At 41.0% G+C, this 24,160-nt stretch overlaps 1 protein-coding gene across 4 annotated transcripts in view; it reads right to left on the reverse strand.

Moving 5' to 3' along the window:
• The window catches only part of LOC121291697 (histone-binding protein RBBP4), a 52,534-nt gene that overhangs the window by 17,593 nt on the left and 10,781 nt on the right, over positions 1-24,160 (reverse strand). For all 4 annotated transcript variants that reach the window (XM_041213187.1, XM_041213186.1, XM_041213188.1 and 1 more), the window contains 3 exons: positions 20,848-20,963; positions 19,831-19,991; positions 1,415-1,541 (listed from right to left, as the gene is read on the reverse strand). In XM_041213187.1, the coding sequence (XP_041069121.1) occupies positions 1,415-1,541; positions 19,831-19,991; positions 20,848-20,963 (404 nt within the window). The remainder of the gene's footprint in view (positions 1-1,414; positions 1,542-19,830; positions 19,992-20,847; positions 20,964-24,160) is intronic.

Here is a 24,160-nt window from a genome sequence, read left to right on the forward strand (position 1 = left end):
CAAATCTGCATTGGCTCTCCTTAATTAAATCAAATCCTTGTCAAATGCCTGTTGATTTTGTTCCTGACTATCATTTCTAAAATCTTATCCACCACTGATGTTAAACTGACACAACTTGTAGTTATTAGAAATGTCCTTACGGGCAGAATATTGCCATCGGCATGTGGGGGCGGGGCTGACATGCCAATGTGCAAAATGACGTGTGATGACGTCAGGCGTGCTTCCCAACATCATTGTACATCATTTCAATATTTCGCTCTGCAGGCGCGCACCGGAGGTAGCTGGGCGCCTGAACTGTCAACTGCCTATTAAGTCCATTAAAAAAGTAATTTAGCTCGTTAACAACGCTGCCTGTCCAACCTTAAAGCTGGTGGGCAAGCGAAGAGCCCAAGTGGCCTTCACGTTTTCCAGGAAACCACATCCAAGGGCGGGATGAGGTTTCCTGAACAGGGTTCCTGAAGGCTTTATAAAATAGAATTTTCCACACTTCACAAACATGTCCCAGCTCACTGAGGGGGCATGTTTAAATAATTTATACTTTATCTATGAAAAAATTTTATTATCTACTTAATCTCCGAGGCAGCTCTGTGCCTTGAAGATTTCTGTGCTCTTTTGCACACTTGTGCGGTAGAGTGCAGGCCCCGACTATCCCTCCTCCCCCACAGGTAGCACTGAGCACAACCGGCCATGTGTTATGCTAGGCAGGCCTTAATTGACCCGCCTGCATAAAATGGCGACGCGCAGCCAATCGCGGGTGGCAATTGGCTATGCGCCTGTCCGCGCCCACTCCCAAACAGCCTGCCCGCCATAGGAAAAACTCACCCCTACATTTTTTTTTGAATAAGGGCGTGACGCTTATCACTCGCCAATCCACTGGAACCTCTCCCATATCTCGGGAAGTTTGGATGATTATGGCAAGGCCTTCCATTATCTCCATTTGCATCCTGGGATGCAAGTCATCTGGATCAGGCAACTTCTCCATCCTATGCGTAGCCACCCTTTTCAGTACATCAATTTTCACTACATCCATTACCTCTACAATTTCATCATCATTTGTTATTTTGTCAGCTTTCGCTTCCTTAGTAAGCATCAACAGAAAATACCCCTCAAGTATTCTAGCCTTGCTCGGTACCTCTAAATATACATCACCATTTTTGGAAACTTATGCTCAATTTCTCCCAATCTGACCAATAAACATTGTAAAGATAGCAATATGAAGACAGCAGCAAAAAAATGAATTACACAACTGGTAATTAATAGATTGATTTAAAAGTTGAATTGGTAGGATGTTCAAAGAGTCATGCATAAATCCAGTTAAAAAAATATATAAAATGTGTCTTCACATTACCAATGTAAACTTAACATTCTAAAACAAACAGAAAAAAAAGCAAGCACAAGCTCACAAATGTCTTACCTTATCAGCAGAACCAGTTGCCAAGATAAATTCACTATAAGGATTGAAGGAAAGACAGTTCACTTCTGCTGTGTGCGCATCAACGGAATGGCTTGGCTTAGATGTGTTGTTAGATCTGGTATCCCAGCTGGAAAAAAAAAAGATTAATTTGAATTGAAAGCAAAAAGGAAAGCAAGACTTTATGCTTACCTGCAAACACTGCACCAATTAACTAGGAATTTTTACATGACATTTCACAGGGCTAGCAATATGGGGCTGGTTACATACACGAAAAACTCCAGATAGGACACAAATTACAAGTTAAAATAAGCACTTTTCTCTAACTGCAACGTAATCAGAAATTCATGACAATTATTTTAAATGGGCACTTAGTGGCATTGACAGAGACTCTAGTAGCAGATGCTGTGTCCACTATCATTCCAGGATAATGCATTGTGCTTAGAATCAACAGAAGGGGGAGAAAAGAGACAAAAGAAATCTTAGCCAAAGCAAATAAATACAAGAACATAATAAAAGTAGCCTATATAACCCTTTGCCTGCTCTGTTGTTCAAAATGAGCACGGCCAACATTCTGCTTCAATTCCACTTTACAGTTTGCTCACCAAAAATCTCTCTCAGCCAAGAATACAATCAACAATAAAGCATCATAACTCTATGGGGATAGAAAATTCTAAAGATTCAAACTGCTAGGTGGAGCACAAATTGGTGTTCTTTAATTGTGTATATTAGGCGGCATAAGAGCACTCTCTTTTTAGATATACAAAGAGTAATAACAGTTTTAGGAAGAGAAAGAAATTAAAAGCCCACAGTAAATATCAGGTTGAAATTGTTGAGAAAATGGGATAAATAACAGGCTGTTTGTGTAGCATGTGTTGTCTCTTTAAGCACATATTCAGCTTCCTACTGTTTCATTCTAGTCTCAGAACTAAAAGCAGTTTAACCCTCTGTATTCCCCACTATTGCAATTAACTGTGAAGTAACCATTTTGATCAGTATCTCTCCTGTAAGCATATGCTGACTTGCATTTCATGGCTCTCTGAATATGCTGCTGAGGTTGTAACTTGCAAGGTGGAAAACAGGAAAACCAGTGGATGCAGTGAACCTAAATTTTGAAAGAGCATTCATCAAAGGTTACACCCAAGAGATTATTACAAAAAGAATTAGAGCTTGTGGAATGGTGGATAATATTAGCATGGATTAAGGATTGGTTAATGGACAGACAATAGGAACAAACAGCTCATTTCTGGGTTGGCAGGTTGTAAGTAAGGTACTGCAAAGATCAATTGCTTGGACCTCAGCTATTTACAATCTATTATCAACAATTTAGATGAGGGGACAAAGCTTAATGTATCAAAGTTTGCTGAGAAAGTAAGCGATGAGGAGGGCGGAAAGGAAAGTAGGTTGGTTAAATGCGTGGGCAAGAATGAGGCAGATGGAAAATGATGGAGAAATATGAAGTTATTTACTTTGATAGAAACAAATTCTTATTTTCCCTAAAAAGGAGGGGGACTGGCAGAAGTTTGTATTCAAAAGAACTTGGATGTCCTTCAACACAAACCACAAAGTTAACATGCAGGATAATAAACTGACAGGAAAATGAATGATATGTTCATATTTATTACAATAGTTTTGCAGTATGAGTGAATAAATTTTACTAGAATTATACAGATGGGAAGATCACAACTGGAATAGTGTCCTGTTTTAGTCTGCTTACCTGAGCAAGGATACTTGCTTTAGAGGGAGTACAACAAAGGTTAATTAAACTGATTCCTGGGATGAGAAGATTGTTCTATGGGAGATTGAATAGACTAGGCCTATATTCCCTAGAATTTAAAAGAATGAAAGGTGATCTCACTGAAACCTACAATTCTTAAGGGGCTTGAGTATAGGTACTGGGACCATGTTTCCCCATCACTACAGAATCTAGAACATGGGATTAGCTACAGAATAAGGGGTCAGCCATTTAGGACTGAAATGAGGGGAAATTTCTCTACAGGATTATGGACCTTTGGAACTCTCCACACTAGGTGGTGGTAGATTCTCATTTGTTAGTATATTCAACATTGAAATTGATAGATTTTTGGATACAATGGAAATTAAGCAATGCTTCCTCCAATTCGGTGTGTTTTGTAGACAATTAGTGGGAAAGCTAAGAGGAACAAATTTGCAAGGAAATTATAGGGAGGTGCCAGTTATAATAGGGGTTTTAATTCCGCCATTATTATTCCAGCTTATATTAGGATAACGGTAGGGAGGGAGAGTTTCTGAAGTGATCAGGAAAACTTTCTAGATCAGTAAGTTTCAGTCCAATGAGGAAGGAGGCATTGCTGGATCTGGTTCCAGGGAATGTGGTGGGTCAAGTGGACCTAGTGTCAGTAGGGGAATAGTTACAGGACAGTGATCATAGTATAAGGTTTAGATTAGCTGGGGATGGTTCCAGGGATGAAGGGCTTCTATTACATGGATAGGCTGGAGAAGCTGGGACTGTTTTCCTTGGAAAAGAGAAGGTTGAAAGGAGATTTGGTAGAGGTGTGCAAAATCATGAGGGAGTTGGACAGAGTAGATAGGAGAAACTGTTCTTATTGGCAGGAGGTGTCACTGATTTAAGGTGATTGGCAAAAGGACCAATAGTGACATGAGGAAAAACAGTTTCAGAGGGCATGGTTAGGATCTGGAATGTGCTGTCCAAGAAGATGGTGGAAGCAGAGTCAACGATGACTTTCAAAAATAGAAGCATTGGTTAATTATCTGTACGTAAAAAATCTGCAAAGTTACGGGGAAAGAGTAGGGGAATGAGACTAGCTCAGTTGCTTTTGCAGAGAGCAGACACAAACAACTTGGGCTGAATCGCCTTTGCCTCCTGTAACAATTCTGTAACATCAATTTGCTGCACGAGGCTGACTTATTGCACTACCCAGTCCCTTTAAGATTTAGGCGCAGTTGCTCATCTTAACAGGGAAGATTGCTCATGCACAGCCTGTTTGTTCCCTGCATGGCACATTCTGATCGCTGCACGACCGCACATTCTAGAGGGAACACTGAAATGGGGATAGGGCAGGAAGATGGACTTGAGGTAGAATATCAACTATGATCTTACTGAATAGCAGAGCAGATTCAAAGGGTTGAATGACCTACCCCTCCCTGCCTCTTAAGTATACAAATGTTTTTGTAATGAAGCCCTTTTAGTTAGTTTAACTTTGGTGGTGGGAAAGCTTTTAGAAATTATAATCCTGGACAAAATTAACAGCCTCTTGGACAAGTGTAGTTTAACTTAAAAAAACAGCACTGTTTTGTTAAAGGCAAATCATGTTCAATATGATTTAATTTACTTTGATTAAGCAGAGGATTGATGTGATGTACATGGATTTCCAAAAGGTGTTTGATAAAATGTCATATAACAGGCTCGTCAGCAAAGTAGAATAAAAGGGACGGTAGCAGCATGGATAAGAAATTGGCTGAGTGACTAAAAACAGTTGCGGTGGATGATTTTTTTTCCAGGCTAGAGGAAAAGCATATTGTGGGGTCAATGTCAATATATCTCGTCAAAGTCCAATCGCAATCCAGTTGACTGGCAATTACATTAAAACAACTGCTTGTTAAAACAGATGGACATTGGTTCACGGTTATCACGTTTGCCTCACACACAAAAGGTCCCTGGTTTGAAACCGTTCAGAAACATTATAAATGAATACAGCCGTAACACTCCATTGTGGAGGGGGTTGGGAGAGTCAACTGCACTGCAGAATTGTCTTGAGAATAAACCAGCTTGAGGTAAAAGACTAGCTTGGACTTATTCCTCCATGACAAGCACTTATGGCGAGTAACATGGTAGCAGAGGATGAACTTTAAGCTTTGGCAGTTGATTGCTGTATATGAAGTTTTTTGTCTCAATCCTCTGGAAGAAAAAGCAGCACACTGCTGACGACAGCTTAAATCCCAAAATGGCAGAAGGGTGGCTTTGATCATCAATTTTTTTTTGAGTCTGAACCATATCGGCATTGGAAAGCTGAAGATGAGATGTGGAACTGGGTTACTTCATTACCCTGAAAGAAGCAAGGTATGGCTTTGGCTTTATCATTACCAGTAAAAAGATTAGGAGTAAAGTATTTTCAGAATGGAACATAGATGATTTTTTGGAAGCATATGAAGCATGGTTGACCTTTGATAGATTTAAGAAAACAGACGATCAGTCCATGGAGGAATATATTATGGACTTTGATAAATGGAATGAGATTTGAACTTGAAATCCTGGAGTCTATATTGGCATTTAATTACTCGATTGCGCACACATCTCAGGTTGACAGACTTCTAGTATTGACGAGGGTTCAATTCCATGGGAAAGACACCCTCGGCTGCTGCCCTAAAATAATTTCTGGGAAAAGTCGTTCCCTTTCTTAGCAAACACAAACAACTATGCTGTGAAACAAATATGGATGATTCGATGGTGGCCGAGTTTCGAGAGCAACCAAATATTAGACAAGGATTCCAATACCAAGATGGGATTACTGACAGGCGGTTCTGGAAATGGTCATAACTTTAACCAATTTGAGAGCAGACAAAAAGTGGGTCTGGGACGGTGACTAAGTGAACCCAAAAAAGGCACTGGGAATGGTTTATCGGTGTGATTCTCGGTATAATTACATGACGAATTGTCCACAGTGAAAGAATCTGACTTTTGAAGTTACCCGTGAGAAGGATTCTTCTGAGGCTGAAATTTATGACGATGATGATGACTGTCACGATGGAACTGTCTTGGTCAGAGTTTGAATCCAGTGACTATCTTGATGGTAGATTCCTTCAACTGTGCAATTCTGGACAGCGGTTGCACTTCCACAGTGTGTGGGATAAATTAGCTTAACTGCTACCTGGAGTCTCTCCGAGCCGGACCAGCATATAAGATCAAGGAGTTGAAAGCTCCACCTGCTTCAGGTTTGGAGATGACAACACTTCAACATCTTCCAAAAGGGTAGTCCTCCCTTGCAAGGTAGCGGCGATCAATCTGTCCATCAGTACTGATGTGGTTTCTAGCGAGATGCCTCTATTGTTTAGTTAATCTGCGATGAAAAAGGCTCAGATGACACTAGACATGAAGAATGTTAGAATGGTTGTGTTCAGGAAAAATGTGGATCTACATTTTACTCTGTCAGGCCATTACTGCCTGCCACTAAGGAAGCCAGATATTTCTCAAAGTTCATGAAGTTTCGTTAACTCCTGGGAATAAGGATTTGGTGGGCAAAAAGTTATTCAGAAGTTGCACAGAGCTGTTTGCACATCCGCACCATAGAAACTGAAAACTCTACACTGAGATGCTGGAGTTGTTGATAAAGGATAAACTTATTGAGCAAATCATGATTCAGTGTGAAATTTGTATTAAATATCAAGACACCACCACGTCCTGTTGAGAACTTGCCACTAGCCAGGGAAATTAATGATGCAGTGGCAATGAACTTAAAAGTATGGACAAGGTTAGGGTTTTCTTTTGCTACATTTTATAGAGATGGCGACCAGATTTGGCCTATCCACTGTAATACACAGTGAGGACAAACTGACCATTGTTGATAAGATCATGGAGAAATGGGTGGGAACAGGATTAGGAACACCAATGAAATTCCCAACAGATAATGAAAGTAGGGGCGGGGGTTCGGTCTGTACCAGTTGGTGTACAGAAGAAATTCAATGTTGCATTTGGTGCTATCAGATGCTCCCCCTGTTCTTGAAGGGACTAGCATTAGCTCCATTTTTCCTGCTCATCTAAAGGCTTTGCATGCAGGCAGAAAAGCTGTCATTAAATCTGAGATTTCGGAGAAAATTCTGTGAGCCTTACAGCACCGCATAAGACCATCAGGAATACAGTTTAGACGAGACATGGTATATTACAAAAGAGAAGGCCAGACAGAGAGAGAAGGCCCTGGCAAAGTGATAGGCAGTGATGGAAAATTACTACTTTTCCAACACAGGAGTCAAACTGTTAGGTTACATTCTTTGAGGTTAATTGCTAATAACTATACCTTTTACAGATTCTGAACTGGACATTGAAAGCATAGAGGCACCATGCACTTCACATACAAACTGAGCAGTTATGAGGAGCAGACTACAGCAGATTGTGTCAACTGACTATGAACAAAGTAACAGTGAAGCACAGAATAAGGCTATTTGTCCAAAAGGGAAACTACTCAAAGTAGGAACAAAGGTAACGTAAATGCCAGAAGGGGCCAGTGTGTAGAGGGATGCCACCATCATAGGGAGTGCAGGAAAGGCCACTGGTAAATACAAACATTAGCCAATGTACAGGATGAAGGACAGGAGACAAGACTCATGGACTGGCAAAACGAGGTGACAGTGTAAAAGTCCAGAAAGCACAGTATGAGTTCAGACAGCAGACCAGAAAGTGGATGTGACCCAAGGAAAGGTTAACGGACTTGCGAAAGGGATTCTGCTTGCATGCGGAAAAAATCATAATAGTAGTACAGAGAGACATGAATGCAAGTAGAGGTCATAGCTTGACAAGAATGAGGGCTACAAAACAATCCAGAAATGCCAATAGAAGTAGAAGCCCTTATGACCGAGGTCTTGGGAGCTGCTAATAAACTGGAAAATAAGCTGATAAAAGAAGTTAAACAAAAATTGGAAAGAATTTGATATATACTAAAATACCTGGCGGGGGACAGCCAGCCTCTTATCACGAGTGGATCTGTACAGAAAAGGTACTTCCTGATGGCATGTACAAGGCTAAGGTGAGACTAGCAGCCTGAGGCTTTGAAGAAAGACTTGGGGATCAAGATGTCAGGGTGGACTCCCCTACTGCAAGGAAAGTGAACTTGAAGATTTTTTAAAAGCTATTTTAGCATCATATTCCTGGGAGTACAAATCAATTGATATAAAAGACTGCGTTTTTGCAGGGTGAGAAATTTCAAAGTTTTTTGAAGCCATCTAAAGAAGCTGGTGATATGGAAGGAAAGCTGTGGAAATTGAACGTGTTTATGGATTGAATGATGCATCAAGAGTTTGGTATGCTTTCTGTGAAGTCTGTCCTGTTGAAAACCAGTTACATTCAGTTAAAGGCAGACCCTGTGATGTTCTGCTGGTATCATAAGCAGAAACTAGCTGGAATCTTTATCGTGCATCTTTATGATTTTTTTTGTGGGGAGGCTCTGTAGAATTTGGGCAATGGGTAATCGAGAAGATAAAGAAGGAATTCAAGGTTGGAAGTGAGGCTTCAGGTGCCTTAAAATACATTGGTTTAGGCATTAAGCAGAACAAATCAGTGACACTGAATCAACAATCTTATTTAGAAAATGTCAACCGCATTCAATAAATCAGGTTATATTCTCACAATGAGGATCCTGAATCCAGGAATAAACAGGCCGATTAAGAAGTTTGATTGGGCAGTTGAACTGGTTGTGCACTCAGGCTAGACCTGATGCCAGTTATAATGTGTTAAAATTGAGTATTATGATGAAACATGCTACAGTGGAGGAAGTTCTGACAGCAAATAAAACACAAATTAAATTCAGAGAAATGCACACAAGTTTCCAGCCTTGGGTGAAACAGGTGGAGGTGGTTAGTCATTTTTAGCAATGCTTCATGTGTCAATCTTCCAGATGGATATTCTAGCACAGCAGGCTTTATCATATTCTTGGTTGAGGGAAAATGATAAATGTTGCCCACAGGCTGGGGAGGCCAAGAAAATTAAAAAGGGTAATGAAAAGCACCTTAGCTGCTGAAACACTGGCATTAGTAGAAGCGATAGATATGGGGGCCAATAATCCAGTATACTGATAGAAATATTATATAAAACGCAATGTGAGAAAACTTTGCCCATAGAATGTTGTTTTGATAACCAGTTTCTTTGGGACAGTGTTCACTCAATGAAAAGTATCACTGAAAAAAGGCTAAGAATAGACCTAGCGGGTACGAAATAGGCTAAGAATAGACCTAGCTAGTAAAGAGAAGAGATCTAAGATAGATGGTGACTTGTCAACCCAGTGTATCAGGCTGTTTTACATACCTGCTTCAAGAAATTACTAAATGTATTGGGGGGGGGGGGTGGAATCTTATGTCTTAATGACAAAATGAAAAACCTAATTTTGGCTTTATAATTGTTTATATATGGTAAAGGAAATGTGGGATCTATAAATGGAAGGGGTCATCAACAGTGCTGTCAAGTGGCACTTGCTTAGCAATAAGCTGCTCACTGATGCCCAGTTTGGATTCCGCCAGAGTCACTCAGCTCCTGATCTCATTGCAGCCTTGGTTCAAACATGGGCAAAAGAGCTGAACTCGAGGTGAGGTGAGTGTGACTGCCCTTGACATCAAGGCCACATTTGACTGAGTGTGGCATCAAGGAGCCCCAGCAAAACTGGAGTCAATGGGAATCGGGGGGAAAACTCTCCACTGGTTGGAGTCACACCTAACACAAAAGGAAGATGGTTGTGATTGTTGGAGGTCAGTTATCTCAGCTCTGGTCATCTCTGCAGGAGTTTTGCAAGGTAGTGTCCTTGGCCCAAACATCTTCAGCTGCTTCATCAATGACCTTCCTTCCATCATAAGGTCAGAAGTGAGGATGTTCGCTGATGATTAACGTTCAGCACCATTACCATTCCTGACTCCTCAGATACTGAAGCACTCCATGTCCAAATGCAGCAAGCCCTGGACAATATCCTGGCTTGGGCTGACAAGTGGCAAGTAACATTGGCACCACACTAGTGCCAGGCAACGACCATCTACAACAAGAGAATCTAACCATACACAAAAATACCTGGAAATACTCAGCATGTCTCTGAGTCTGCATAGAGAACACAGTTAACGCTTCGAGTCCGTATGACTCCAACAGAACTAAGGAAAAATAGAAAAGAGGTGAAATATAAGCTGGTTTGGGGGTGGGAAAGAGCTGGATAGAGGGCCAGTGATAAGTAGAGATAACCAAAAGATGTCATAGACAAAAGGACAAAGAGGTGCCCAGCTTCAACACCTCTTTGTCCTTTTGTCTATGACATCTTTTGGTTATCTCCACCTATCACTGGCCCTCTATCCAGCTCTACTTATCCCACCCCCCTTAAACCAGCTTATATTTCACCTCTTTTCTATTTTTCCTTAGTTCTGTTGAAGAGTCATACAGACTCGAAACGTTAACTGTGTTCTTCTCTGCAGATGCTGTCAGACCTGCTGAGTTTTTCCAGGTATTTTTGTTTTTATTTTGGATTTCCAGCATCTGCAGTTTTTTGCTTTTATCTTTGAGAATCTAACCATTGCTTCTTGACATTCAATGGCATTACCATTGCTGAATTCCCCCACTATCAACATCCTGGGGGTTACCACTGACCAGAAACTGAACTGGATGAGCGGGTCAGAGCCTAGGAATCCTACAATAAATAATCCGCCTCCTGACCCCTCAAAGCCTGTCCACAAGGCACAAGTCAGGATTGTGATGGAATACTCCCCACTTGTCTGGATGAGTGCAGCTCCCACAACACTCAAAGCTTGACACCGTCCAAGGCAAAGCAGCTTGCTTGATTGGCACCATATCCACAAGCATTTATTCCCTCCACTGCTGACACACAATAGCAGCAGTGTGTACCATCTCTAAGATGCACTCCTCCTAAGGGACAGCACCTTCCAAACCCATAACCACTAACCGCTAGAAGGACAAGGGCAGCAGATGGATAGAACACCAGCACCTGGAAGTTCCCCTCCAAGTCACTCACCATCCTGACTTGGAAATATATCAGCGTTCCTTCACTGTCGCTGGGTCAAAATCCTGGAACTCCCTCCCTAACAGCACTGTGGGTGTACCTACACCACATGGACTGCAGCGGTTCAAAAGGCAGCTCACCACCACATTCTCAAGGGCCAGTAGGGATGGGCAATAAATGCTGACCCAGCCAGCAAAGCCCACATCCCATGAATGAATAAAAAAGTGGAAGTGACTTTATTTCCTTCTGTTTGATTCAAAAAGAACATTCTAGACTTTTTCAAAGACATTAATTTAAAAGAAAGAGGGCAATCCGTCAATGTATCTTGTCAAGGTCCAACAAGAATTTTCTTGTTGACTGGCAACTACGTTATATGGCAATTACATTAAGACAACTGCTTGTTTAAAACAGGTGATGGGCATTGGTTCACCTATAAATGGATACAGCAGTAATACTCCATTGTGGAAGGGACTGGGAGAGTCTACTACACTGCAGAGCTGTCTTGAGAATAAACCAGCTTGAGGTGAAAGACTAGCTTGGACTCATCCTTCCTTACTGTGAGTAACAGTCACTATTAGGACCACTGCTTTTCTTGATCTATATTAATTGCCTAGACTTGGGTGTGCAGGGCACAATTTCAAAATTTGTAGATGACATAAAAAACTTAGGTATTGTGACTTGAGGAGGATGGTGATAGGCTAGTGCAGGGGATGGATACATGGCAGATGAAATTTAACAAAAGTGAGAAGTAATGTATTTTGGTTGAAGAATGAGGAGAGGCAATATAATTTCATGGGTACAATTCTAAAGTGAGTGCAGAAACAGAGACCTCTAGATGTATATATGCGTAATCATTGAAAATGGCAGGGCAAGTTGAGAAAGTGGTTAAAGGTATTGGAGATCCTGAGCTTTATAAAAAGGCAGAGTACAAAAGCAAGGAAGTAAAGTGAACCTTTATAAAACACTTTTGATCTCAACTAGATTATTGTCTATTTTGGGGTACAAGAATAATGGTTCTAGAGGAGAGTCTTTAGTTCCATGGATGGATTGGAGAAACTAGGGTTGTTCTCCTTTGAAGGTTGAGATTTGATGAAAGTTTTCAAAATCACGGAGGAGAGGGGTCAAGGGAATTGCATAAGCGCTTAAGAGATAAAAGTTGCTGGGCTACAGAGAAAGGGTGGGAAAGTGGGACTAGTAGAGTTGTTTTTGCAGAGCGCTAACATGAGCTTGACAGACTGATTGGCCTTGTGTTTTATAATTTTCCTCGGATTCAATGAGAGAGTACCTGTATTTTTCTCTTACTAAAGGCAATTGAAAGTTCAAATTAGTTGATATTTATCTGGCTGAACAATACAACCAAAACTTAAATGTTTCATATTTCTGGCAATAACATGAAGGTAAATAAATTAACGCATCAACTGTGGTATTGTTTGAACTATGGACTCATGTCAAAGAGGACAAAGGCAAGATCCCAATGATTTAAAAAAAACTAAATCGATTCATCCTGGTCCAATAAAACGTCTAGAGACAATGAAAAGGATGAAATAAATGGACTGGTAGTAATTTAAGATTTGGGAATTTTCCTATTGTTTTATTTCCCAATTTGTATAATTCTGGGTATTCAGCTGTGGTTCACAACAGACCATAGGCATTTCTCTATTAGACAGACAAGTGATTGTATAGCTTGAGGGGTACTACACTGCATCAAGCAAGGAGCAAGGCAGGCCTCCACAAACTACTACAGCCTCTTGAGGATTGAACCTGCGACATTGGCATCATTATGCACCACACTCCAATCATCTAGCTAACTGAGTCCCACATAAGTAAAATTTAATCACCCAACAGAAATGGTACATGATTTTACAATGCAAATTGGGAAGAAAAGTCATTAATTGACATAAATGTTGGCAAAATGATATAATCAGTGGCCAAATAATTATAAGGCTTGTATAAACAGGCAGGCAAGAATGATAGCTATAGGGAATAAAGGAGACAGCCTCAGGTACCCATTGTTATTTCAAGATAAGTGGAGCCTGCCTATGAAGCTGTGATCTGTAGAGTTCATTATCAGTATGTGGTTTCACCCCGGATGAAGGATCCCTAAACAGGTTGATCAAGAGAACTTAAAGAAATACATCTTCATAGTGAGGGAGATACAGTGTTAACCACCGAGCCATACAAATGTTATATAACATTTTGCCTTACACCAACAAAAGCCAAGATCAATTATATGGGTGATAAAACACTAGCTAGCCAAGATCTACTAGGTACACAAGTAACTATTACCCTTCAGACTCAGCCTTACAGTTAAGCAGTGTTCCATCTGAGCTGCGTGACTGTGCAATAGCCCATCAAGTGCAGTGAACTTAATTATAGCCATGCACATCCTGATGAACGAATGAGATTTACTGCCACTCTAGCCCACAAGCAAGGAACTTATAAGACTCCCCCACAACATAATTAATCAGGAGGAATTAACAGCTGAAATTCACTTGTCAGTTCCTGGAGCTGAAGCTATACCAGCAATTGTCTTTCCTGCAGCCCACTTGCCTCCCTGGCCCTTCTGCTCACTATGAAGTGGCAAGCAGGGCGGGGGGCAAAAAAGAGTTGTGAGAGGTGGTGAGCTGGAGTTGGCAAGCTGAAAGAGTTAGCATGTCATTAAGAGAAAGCTAAGAGTTAGTAAGCTATTAACAGTCAGGGGATTTGTGGGCCAGTTAATACCACTGATCTAGTCATTCTGCTGCAGCTACTTTTGTAGATTTAAAGGAGGAATGATCCCAAAGACATTCGACATATTAAGAGTGTTTCTAGGGAGTTTATGAAAAGTTCTGGGTTCCGAGCCCAGATCTCCAAATAATAATCCAAAGATTCTTGTGAGATTCTGTCATGGAACATTTTAAAATGTACATACTTATAAATATCAGAACTCTTTCTCCCCAATTCACTTCTGTATGCGTTGAGAGGCCATTTACTTTAAAAATGGTGAACCGGTTTATTACTTCACAATTCATAGATTTTTAATCTAAAAAAACTAGGTGGAATGAGGGCCAATACTTCCTCAAAAATGATGCCAACAGTCAGTCATTCTCTCTTTGCCACAAATAACTCTTCCCCAGTTCCCAGATATCATTTCCACTTCAATGTTCACTTACATTACACGGGCACTATGGCCTTTTGGGATTTTATGGCCTCATCATGGTGGGAAATTCAGTGGCCCAGCCAAAAGTCCACTGACTTTCAGTAGGACTGGATGAGCCTGGCAGCAGATGAGGCCGGAAAATCCAGCCCTATGTTTCTCTGACCTTCGCCCTTATAGTCAGAAGAACCAACCCCTCTCCAAATTCACAGAGACATTTCACTTCTGCCTGATTTATGTTTTATGTAAAGAGATAACTGGGCTATTTTCCTCACTATTCAAAGTAGCTTTAAAGGAAACACAAGCTGAAAACATAGAAGTTGCATTTTACATCATTAGCTCATTTTCAGCTTATCAAATTGAAACAAAGGGTCTTTGTCTTGCGCCATCACTATCAATTCAACTTTTCTTCTGTCAAATGACAGAGATACAAGCTACAATATAAAAACTAAACAAGTGTCTCTTTCATGTATGGTGGCGTAGTGGTTATGGTGCTGAACTTAAATCCTATTAGGTCATGAGTTCACAGGCTATCGTGGTAAATTTAAAATTGAATTCAGCAATCTAGTAATTTGTGGACAAGCATGTCACTGTCAAAGGCGAGGGGTGAGATACTTTCTTCCTACCTATGATAACTTTCAAAAGTATATATTATATATACTTTTTTGTTTCTACTGGGGGCACACATCACCGTGACATTGGTGCACATAAAATTCATCCCACAAATGGACGGGAAAAAAATCAGAGGTAACACTGCAGATGGCTGTAGATTTTGCAATAAAACCAGTACGTACTTAAATGGTCAACTCAAAAGTACAAAAAAAAAATTTGAACATGCTAAATTAATTACAAATGATACAAAGAAGGTTACAAACATTGGGAGCTCATTCCTGGTGGCCAATTGGGTACAACGCAGGAGAAACACATTGGGCAAGGCTGTTGTCTATTGTCTTACGCTCATCATCCAGATGGTGGTAATTGGGGCATTCCTGATTCATATTTGGTGTATTTGAAGGTTAGCAAGAAGCTCAAACGTCCAATGAACAATTATTAATAGTAGAGCTGTTGAATAAGTGATAGAGCAGAATGTAATTTCTTCACTCGGAGGGGAAACTACAAGACACCCTACTTACGTACTGTATATGTAGGATAATATCATAATCACGGTCACTGTCTATTAATTTGTGAGCTTGTATTGTAGCTAGAAAGGAGGAATTACATTTTTCATTCCCAGAATACTTTAGGATTTAATATATCTGCATTGGTTGTTTTGTGCTAAGGCACAGGATGTACCAGTTGACAACACTATCAATATATCACTGCAAGAGTTCCTCAGGGCAGTGTCTTGTTCACACTGGGGAGAGACCATTCATCTGCTCCAAGCGTGGAGAGGGATTCACTCAGTCATCCCATCTGTTGTCACACCAGCGAGTTCACAAGTAACTGCTCGGCTTGGATTTAGTTCCTAATGATATTCTTGTCTGAAGTATATTCACTAGAGTATGTTTCTGCTGATGTTAATAAACTCCAGCCCAGTTACAGACTCTAGATCAAAGTCAAATAAATTAGCCTTGCATTTAAAAAAAAACGTCAAACGGTGATGTCCGCTGATAATTGCAGTGGTCAGTGCCGTTCACAACTCCTCAAATAATGATAAAAACAAAAAACTGCGGATGCTGGAAATCCAAAACAAAAACAGAATTACCTGGAAAAACTCAGCAGGTCTAGCAGCATCGGCGGAGAAGAGTTGACGTTTCGGGTCCTCATGACCCTTCAACAGAACTGAATGAATATTAGGAGAGGGGTGAAATATAAGCTGGTTTAAGATGGTGGGGTGGGGGTGTGGGGGGAGAGAAGTAGGGTGGGGGGTGGTGTGGTTGTAGGGACAAGCAAGCAGTGATAGGAGCAGATAATCAAAAGATGTCACAGACAAAGGAACAAAGGTGTTGAAGGTGGTGATATTATCTAAACGAATGTGCTAATTAAGAATGGATGGCAGGGCACAAGGTACAGCTCTAGTGGGGGTGGGATGGAAAGACTAGCAGGGCATACAAGATTTAAAAATGATGGAAATAGGTGGGAAGTGAAAAATCTATATAAATTATTGGAAAAAACAAAAAGGAAGGGGGAAGAAACGGAAAGGGAGTGGGGATGGAGGAGGGAGTTCAAGATCTAAAGTTGTTGATTTCAGTATTCAGTCCGGAAGGCTGTAAAGTGCCTAGTCGGAAGATGAGGTGCTGTTCCTCCAGTTTGCGTTGGGCTTCACTGGAGCAATGCAGCAAGCCAAGGACAGACATGTGGGCAAGAGAGCAGGGTGGAGTGTTAAAATGGCAAGCGACAGGGAGGTTTGGGTCTTTCTTGCGGACAGACCGCAGGTGTTCTGCAAGCGACTTTGCAGAACACCTGCGGTCTGTCTGCAAGAAAGACCCAAACCTCCCTGTCGCTTGCCATTTTAACACTCCACCCTGCTCTCTTGCCCACGTCTGTCCTTGGCTTGCTGCATTGTTCCAGTGAAGCCCAACGCAAACTGGAGGAACAGCACCTCATCTTCCGACTAGGCACTTTACAGCCTTCCGGACTGAATACTGAATTCAACAACTTTAGATCTTGAACTCCCTCCTCCATCCCCACTCCCTTTCCGTTTCTTCCCCCTTCCTTTTTGTTTTTTCCAATAATTTATATAGATTTTTCTCTTCCCACCTATTTCCATCATTTTTAAATCTTGTATGCCCTGCTAGTCATTCCATCCCACCCCCACTAGAGCTGTAACTTGAGTGCCCTGCCATCCATTCTTAATTAGCACATTCGTTTAGATAATATCACTACCTTCAACACCTCTCTGTTCCTTTGTCTGTGACATCTTTTGATTATCTGCTCCTATCACTGCTTGCTTGTCCCTACAACCACACCACCGCCCCCCCCCACGACCTTAAACCAGCTTATATTTCACCCCTCTCCTAATATTCACTCAGTTCTGTTGAAGGGTCATGAGGACTCGAAACGTCAACTCTTTTCTTCTCCGCCGATGCTGCCAGACCTGCTGAGTTTTTCCAGGTAAATCTGTTTTTGTCCTCAAATAATGAAGCAGTCAGCACATGCAGAAAGTCTTGCGCATTCAGGTTTGGGCTGATAAGTGGCAAGTAATATTCACATCACACAAGTTCCAGCAATGATCATCTCCAACAACAGAGAATCTAATGATCTCCCCTTGACGTTCAAGCAACATGTATTCGATAGAGCCAAGCGATCTTACAACCAACGGATCAGATCAAAACTCTGCAATCCTGCCACATCTGGTCATGGTGTTTGACAATTAAACAGCTAACTGGAGGATGCGGCCCCAGAAGCATCCCCATTCTCAAAGGGGAGGCCCAGCACATTGCAAATGCTTCAGCCTTGCCCAATCAGCTTCAGCCAGCAATGACAAGTGGATGATCTATCTTTGCCTCCTCCTGAGGTTCCCAGCATCATAAATGTTGGTCTTCAGCCAATTCAATTCACTCCGCTCCACATCATGTCAAGAAACGCGTGAAGGCACTGGATACTACAACATCCTAGTACCGAAGACTTATGCTCCAGAACCAGCCATGCCCATAATCAAGTTGTTTTAGTATAACAACAGTGGCATTTACCTAACAATGTGGAAAATTGCCAAGGTATGTCCAGTCCACAAAAAGCAAGACAAATTCAAACCAGCAAACTGCTGTTTGAATTTAAAGTGAAGGGGCAGTAAAATGCTGTCAGAAGGTGTCATTGATGTTATCAAGCAGCCCTTACACAGCAATCACTGATGCTCAGTTTGGGTTCCACTGTGGCCACAGCACCAGACCTCATTACAGCCTTGGTCCAAACATGGACAAAAGAGCTGAACTTAAGAGGGGAGGAGAGAGTGACTTCCCTTGATATCAAGGAACCCTAGCAAAATTAAAGTCAATGGGAATTGGGGGAAAACTCTCCACAGGTTGAAGTCATAGCAAACGCAAAAGAATGATGCTCGTGGGTGTTGGTGGCCAATCATATGAGCCCCAGGACATCACCACAGGAGTTTCTCAGGGTGGTGTCATAGATCCAACCTCTTCAGCTGCTTCATCAATGACCTTCCCTCCATCTTAAAGGTCAGAAGTGGGGACTTTTGCACAGTAGTATTATTTGTGACTCCTCCAATACTGAAGAAGTTCATGTCCACATTTGCAAGACCTGGACAACATACAGGTTTGGACTGATAAGTGGCAAGTAACATTCATGCTACACAAGTGTCAGGCAATGATCACATCCAACAAGAGAAACTTGCTGAATCCCCCACCATCAACAGCTTGGGGTTACCTTTGACCAGAAACTGAACTGGACTAGCCATATAAATACTGTGGCTACAAGAGATGGTTAGAAGCTGGGAATTCTGCAGTGAGTGACTCACCTCCCAACTCCACAAAGCCTGTCCATCACCTACAAAGCACAAGTCAGGGATGTGATGGAATACTCTACACTTGCTTGGATGAGTGTAGCTTCAAACAACACAAGAAATTCAATACCATCCAGGATAAAGCAGCTCATTCAATCAGCACCCTGCCCACCATCTTATTGCTCTTTCCAACACAGTGGCAGTGTGTACCATCTTCAAGATGCACTGCAGCAATTCACAAAGGTGTTCAACAACACCTTCCAAGCCCACAACCTCTTACCACCTCGAAGGACAAGGGCAGCAGATGTATGGCAGCACCACCACCTGCAAGTTCCTCTCCAAGCCACATACCATCTTGACTTGGAACCACATCGCCATTCCTACAGTCACTGGGTCAAAATCCTAGAACCTCTTCCTAACAGCACTGCAGATGTACCTATATCACAGACTGCAACAGCTCAAGATGATGCTCAGTATTACCTATGGGGCAATTATGGATGGGCAAAAAATGCTGGCCTTATCAGCCAGCAACTTTCACATCTCAGGAACGAATTAAGAACCTTGTGAAAGAAGATAGTCAAGATAAGTCTTGATATAGGTAACGGAACAATGGGCCCAAGTTAGTATCAGGTGTTTTGACAGGAAATCACTCATTTCTGCAGAGTGCTTGTTTACAAGAAACTTGTCAAGCCATAGTAAGGAAGCAAAGTACATGGGCAGTGTGCACAGCTAAAGATTTATAATGACCTTCAGCTTTCTTTCACAATTTGTAGAAGGAACAAGGACAAAATGTCCCATGATGGTGACATTTTTAGTTAGTTAGGAGGGAAAAAAATGGTATAGCTACATTTATTTCTTGGGGCTTAGACTCAGATGTTTAGACCGTGTCAAATATGTGGTTGCACATGAACACGAAAGGTTTAGTTTTCAACCATACTTGGTGTCAAATTTGTTTATACTGTTATTAATCATCTCTTGGCTTCCAACTAGTCACTAACTCTTCTCTCCCCATTTCACTTAAGTGGCTCACGGACCCAAAAGGCTAGCCTTACTTTTTCTCTGCAGATGATGCTACACCTTAATGTTGCGAGCAGTTTGTTTCCATTTCAGATTTCCATTATCTGCAGTTATTTGCCTTTTGTTCTCTGGAAGTTTTATTTAGATGACCAGGAAAAATTCATTAACTTACATCATTAGTTTCTGATCATCTGCCACCGAACCAAACAGAGACTCATGCAGTAAGTGCCATGACACATCTTCCACTACTGCTGTATGACCAGTAAAGATAGTTTTTGCATCAACTACTTTGCCTTCTTTAGGTACAGCACTGATATCCCATAAGCAGATGGTCTGGGGAGAAGGAAAAACAATTACGGATCATTTCTACAACATGCATGTTACCTTGTACTTGGGTGAGTATTGATTTCTGCTGTACAGATGTGCCAATTTATCCCATTAATGTTGAAAATTATTTGCATGTCACATTTTAACCCAGAAAACAAATTCCAGTAAAAAAAAGGGCAATATGTAACTGACATTAATAAAAACATGAATTCTGTGCAGAAATGTTCACAATTCACTTCAAAATACACGATAAGAAATCTTGCTTGCAGTTTGCTCTACTAATTTTTAAAAGTTGGATACATATTTATTCATAACCAATGTGTATTAAGTGCATGCCTCTTTTAAAGTGCTACTGTTCCAAAGCAGCAAACGAACCAGTTTCAAGAAAATCTGTTTGTAACCAAGTGAAATTATCACGGCATCCTAAATTAAATGGACTGATTGCTCAAAAACATACATCATCACCAGCATTTTGATTGGCTATTTTATATCAATGGTATACTGCTTTTAAAACAAGTATAAAATGACCACCACAAACATCAAGTACATAGTGACCAGTGTTGCTATCTCCAAAACAAACTGAAAATTATTAGCTGCAAAGATAAAAGCACTCATGCTTATGAATCAAGATTAATATAATCAGTAAATATGGAACCACCAGCTTCTCTGCTTACATGATGACACGCCCTCAGTTTACATGGAGTAACTCTATGAACTGTCCAACTGAACGATAAAAAGGGCCAACATAATTTTCATAGGAATTATTTAAAAAGTGACAAGTTATATGAAGCTATACTGTTAGTTCAAGATGATTTTTTGCTTTCTCTAATCCACAACATATAAGTGACAAGACAATGCTCACATGATCATCTGAAGCACTAAGTAGATGGCCACTGAGATTGGGATTCCATGAGAGCCCATAGCCTTCCTTCTGGTGCCCACGTAACCGAAGATCTGGATTGCATTCACCGGAGGGATCTGTGTAGTTGTAAAGGAATCATTCCTCCACTTTTATCGAAATAAACCAGACAGAACTTTTTCACAACATATGATTCTTGGTGAATTAGTCAGTAAGCAGAGTACTAAAGAGCTTTTAGATTATTTAAATAAAGAGCTTGTTGAAACCTTCATTAACACTGGAGTTTAAATATCTGCAAGAGGTTAAACAGTTATCCAGGTTTGGGGATCAGAGCAAAGTTGGATTTTTAAATATGGTTTCAGAGGTCTTTTCTTTAATTATATTGGAGCAACATCAAGATTTTTGGAAATATTCCTGGCTATGAGCAGAAACTTCAGCAACTAAATGGTCAGTTTGCTGGTTAGCCAGGAGCTGAATACATAAAACATTCTGATGAACCTGATCTTAACAGCTAATCAAATATGGGAAAGGAAATTGGGCCCAAGGCTCAGCTATAAGCCAAGGTTCCGTACGTTTAGATATAGTCTAAAACAGAAGTCAGGGTAAGATGGTGAAATTAAGAATGGAAGTGTAACAGTACTTTTAGGCAATATTAGGATGAAATTCTTAAAATGCAAGATAGGTAGCTGGATTTTGCAACAGCTGTGACAGCAAAAGGGGAGGAGGAAAGGGAAAGCTGGGTATCGGTATACCAGTGGAAGATGACCCCATGGTTTACAGGTGATATCACCAAATGGCAATGACAATGAAAAGGGGGTCAAAGATGCTCAGTATACCAAAGGTCAGGAAGACAGAGGAAGAGACAGTTGAGGGAATAGCGTCAATGCTGTAACATAAGAACAGCAGCTGCCCTGCAAAATAGATTTAAAAAGGTTGAACGTGCTTTGTTTACTTCAAAGGAAGCTATTTACTTTTCTTCTGGAGAAAGCTAGTCTAAAAGTCATTAATGTCAGTTCCTGGATTTAGCAGATACCTTTGAGAGTCAATCCTGTAAATTGCTCCCTGTTATTCAATTCAAAAATCAGAAAATGCTCATCACTAAGCCATTCCTATTCTCAACATAGAAGTCAGGTATGAAAATATATTTATGTCTAATGTTAAGAACGGAGAGACAGGAGAGGCGGCAGCGCGAGACAGGAGAGGCGGCAGCGCGAGACAGGAGAGGCGGCAGCGCGAGACAGGAGAGGCGGCAGCGCGAGACAGGAGAGGCGGCAGCGCGAGACAGGAGAGGCGGCAGCGCGAGACAGGAGAGGCGGCAGCGCGAGACAGGAGAGGCGGCAGCGCGAGACAGGAGAGGCGGCAGCGCGAGACAGGAGAGGCGGCAGCGCGAGACAGGAGAGGCGGCCTGTACATTCAGAGCCAATCAGCTTTGTTCTAAAGAAAATCAAAGTGTGACATCACAGCGAAGAAGGTAAGTGACTGGTTGTGAGTATTCTTTTTTCTCTCTCAACTTTTGGTATTCGTTCAAATTAGAAGTTGAGAAATAAAAAATATTTAAATCGAGGTTATTATAACAGTAAGTGGATAAGTGTATAAACACAGAGCAGATTGAGGTTTGCATTTAAATTAATAGTTTAAACACGGTGAATTTTTCCTTGAAATAACAGGTTGATGAAGGGAATGTGGTGGATGTTGTCTAAATTAGTTTTAAGAAAGCATTTGACAAAGTACATAAAAGGCTTAGTAATGAAATTGAGAAACATGGAATGAGGGCCAGTATCCAATTGGATTAAAAAAACTGGCTTAAGGATAGATAACAGTGAGTTGTGGTAGATGGTTGTTTTTCAGACTGCAGCGGTGTTTTCCCAAAGGTCAGTGCTAACAGTATTGCCTTTTTTTGCTATATATTAATGACTTGATCTTGAAATACAGAGCCAAATTTCAAAATTTGCCAACAATACCAAATTTGGAAGAGTGGCAAGTGAGGATGATACGAATTGCCTCCAACAGACAGACAGGCTATCAGGATAGGCAGACAGATGGAATTTAATACAAGAGAAGTGTGAGGTGATGCATTTTTATAGAAGGGATAGGGATAGGCAAAGGCAATACAGGCTTACTGGCACAGTTCTAAAGAGTATTGCGGGATCAGGGGGACCTGGGGATGCATGCGAACCAATCTTTGACGATGGCAGGGTATATTAGAGTGTGGTTAGCCAAGCATATGGGATCTTGGGTGTCATAACTAGAGGCAGAAGCAGGGAAGTTGTGCTGACTCTATATAAATCTCTGGTTAGGCTACAACTAGACTATTGTGTTCAGTTCTAGTCAACATCTTAAGAGAGTAGATATGTAACAGAATGATTCCAGGGGTGGGGGTTTTTAAGTGACAAGCCCAGGCTGGAAAGGCTGGGGCTGTTCTCCTTCGAGCAAAGAAGAATGAGGAGAGATTTGATAGAAGTATACAAGATTAAGATAGGGAGAGTTTTGCCATGTATACCTTATCTAAGCCTATCAGCTGATAGTACAAGGACACGGGGACACATTTAAGGTTTCAGGAAAGAGATGCAGGAAGGATTGAGGGGAGGACTTTTTTTTAAATTTAAAAACTGCGTGTGATAATGACCTGGAACACTCGGCCCACGAGGCTGGTGGAAGTGGAAACAATCAATGATTTCAGGAGCAAACTGGATGGGCACTTGAAGGAGATAAACCTGCAGGGCTATGGGAATTGAAAAGGGGAGTGAACAGACTGCTCTGTGGGGAGCTGGCATTAACTTGGTTGGACAAATGGCCTCCTTCTATGCCATAACTGGGTTGACTCTAAACATTGACAAAAGTGTTTCATTATAATTTTAAATGAAAAAAGGTTCATAAAATAGAAAATTTTGAATCATTGGTATTTCAAGCATTTTTTGGATGATTTGAGAATTTTATTAAGATTTTACTTAATTTGTCATATCAAAGTGGTTTGAGTCATGAATCTGTGATTTTCCTGCCGATTGTTTCAAATTTGCTAGATTATGAGAACTGTCCATTTAGCTCCTTATGAGGAACAGGACTATTAACTGTCGTCCTGCCAGTTCAACTTGTAGTCATTTGAAAAAACACACTACTTATTAGGTAAGAAGCAAAGTTGGCAATATTCTGCTTCATAGATGAATTATGTTATGTTATTCTAGGGAGTTAGAACACCCCCCCCCCTCTTTCACAAGGATGGTATTAGCAAAAATAAAATTTACAAGATTTAACATGAACGCAAGAAAGAGGAGCTAATTAATATGTATCATCTCCCCACCTCTTGATTCAAAGTTAA

This window comes from Carcharodon carcharias, chromosome 19, assembly GCF_017639515.1.
Source record: "Carcharodon carcharias isolate sCarCar2 chromosome 19, sCarCar2.pri, whole genome shotgun sequence".
Lineage (NCBI taxonomy): Eukaryota > Metazoa > Chordata > Chondrichthyes > Lamniformes > Lamnidae > Carcharodon > Carcharodon carcharias.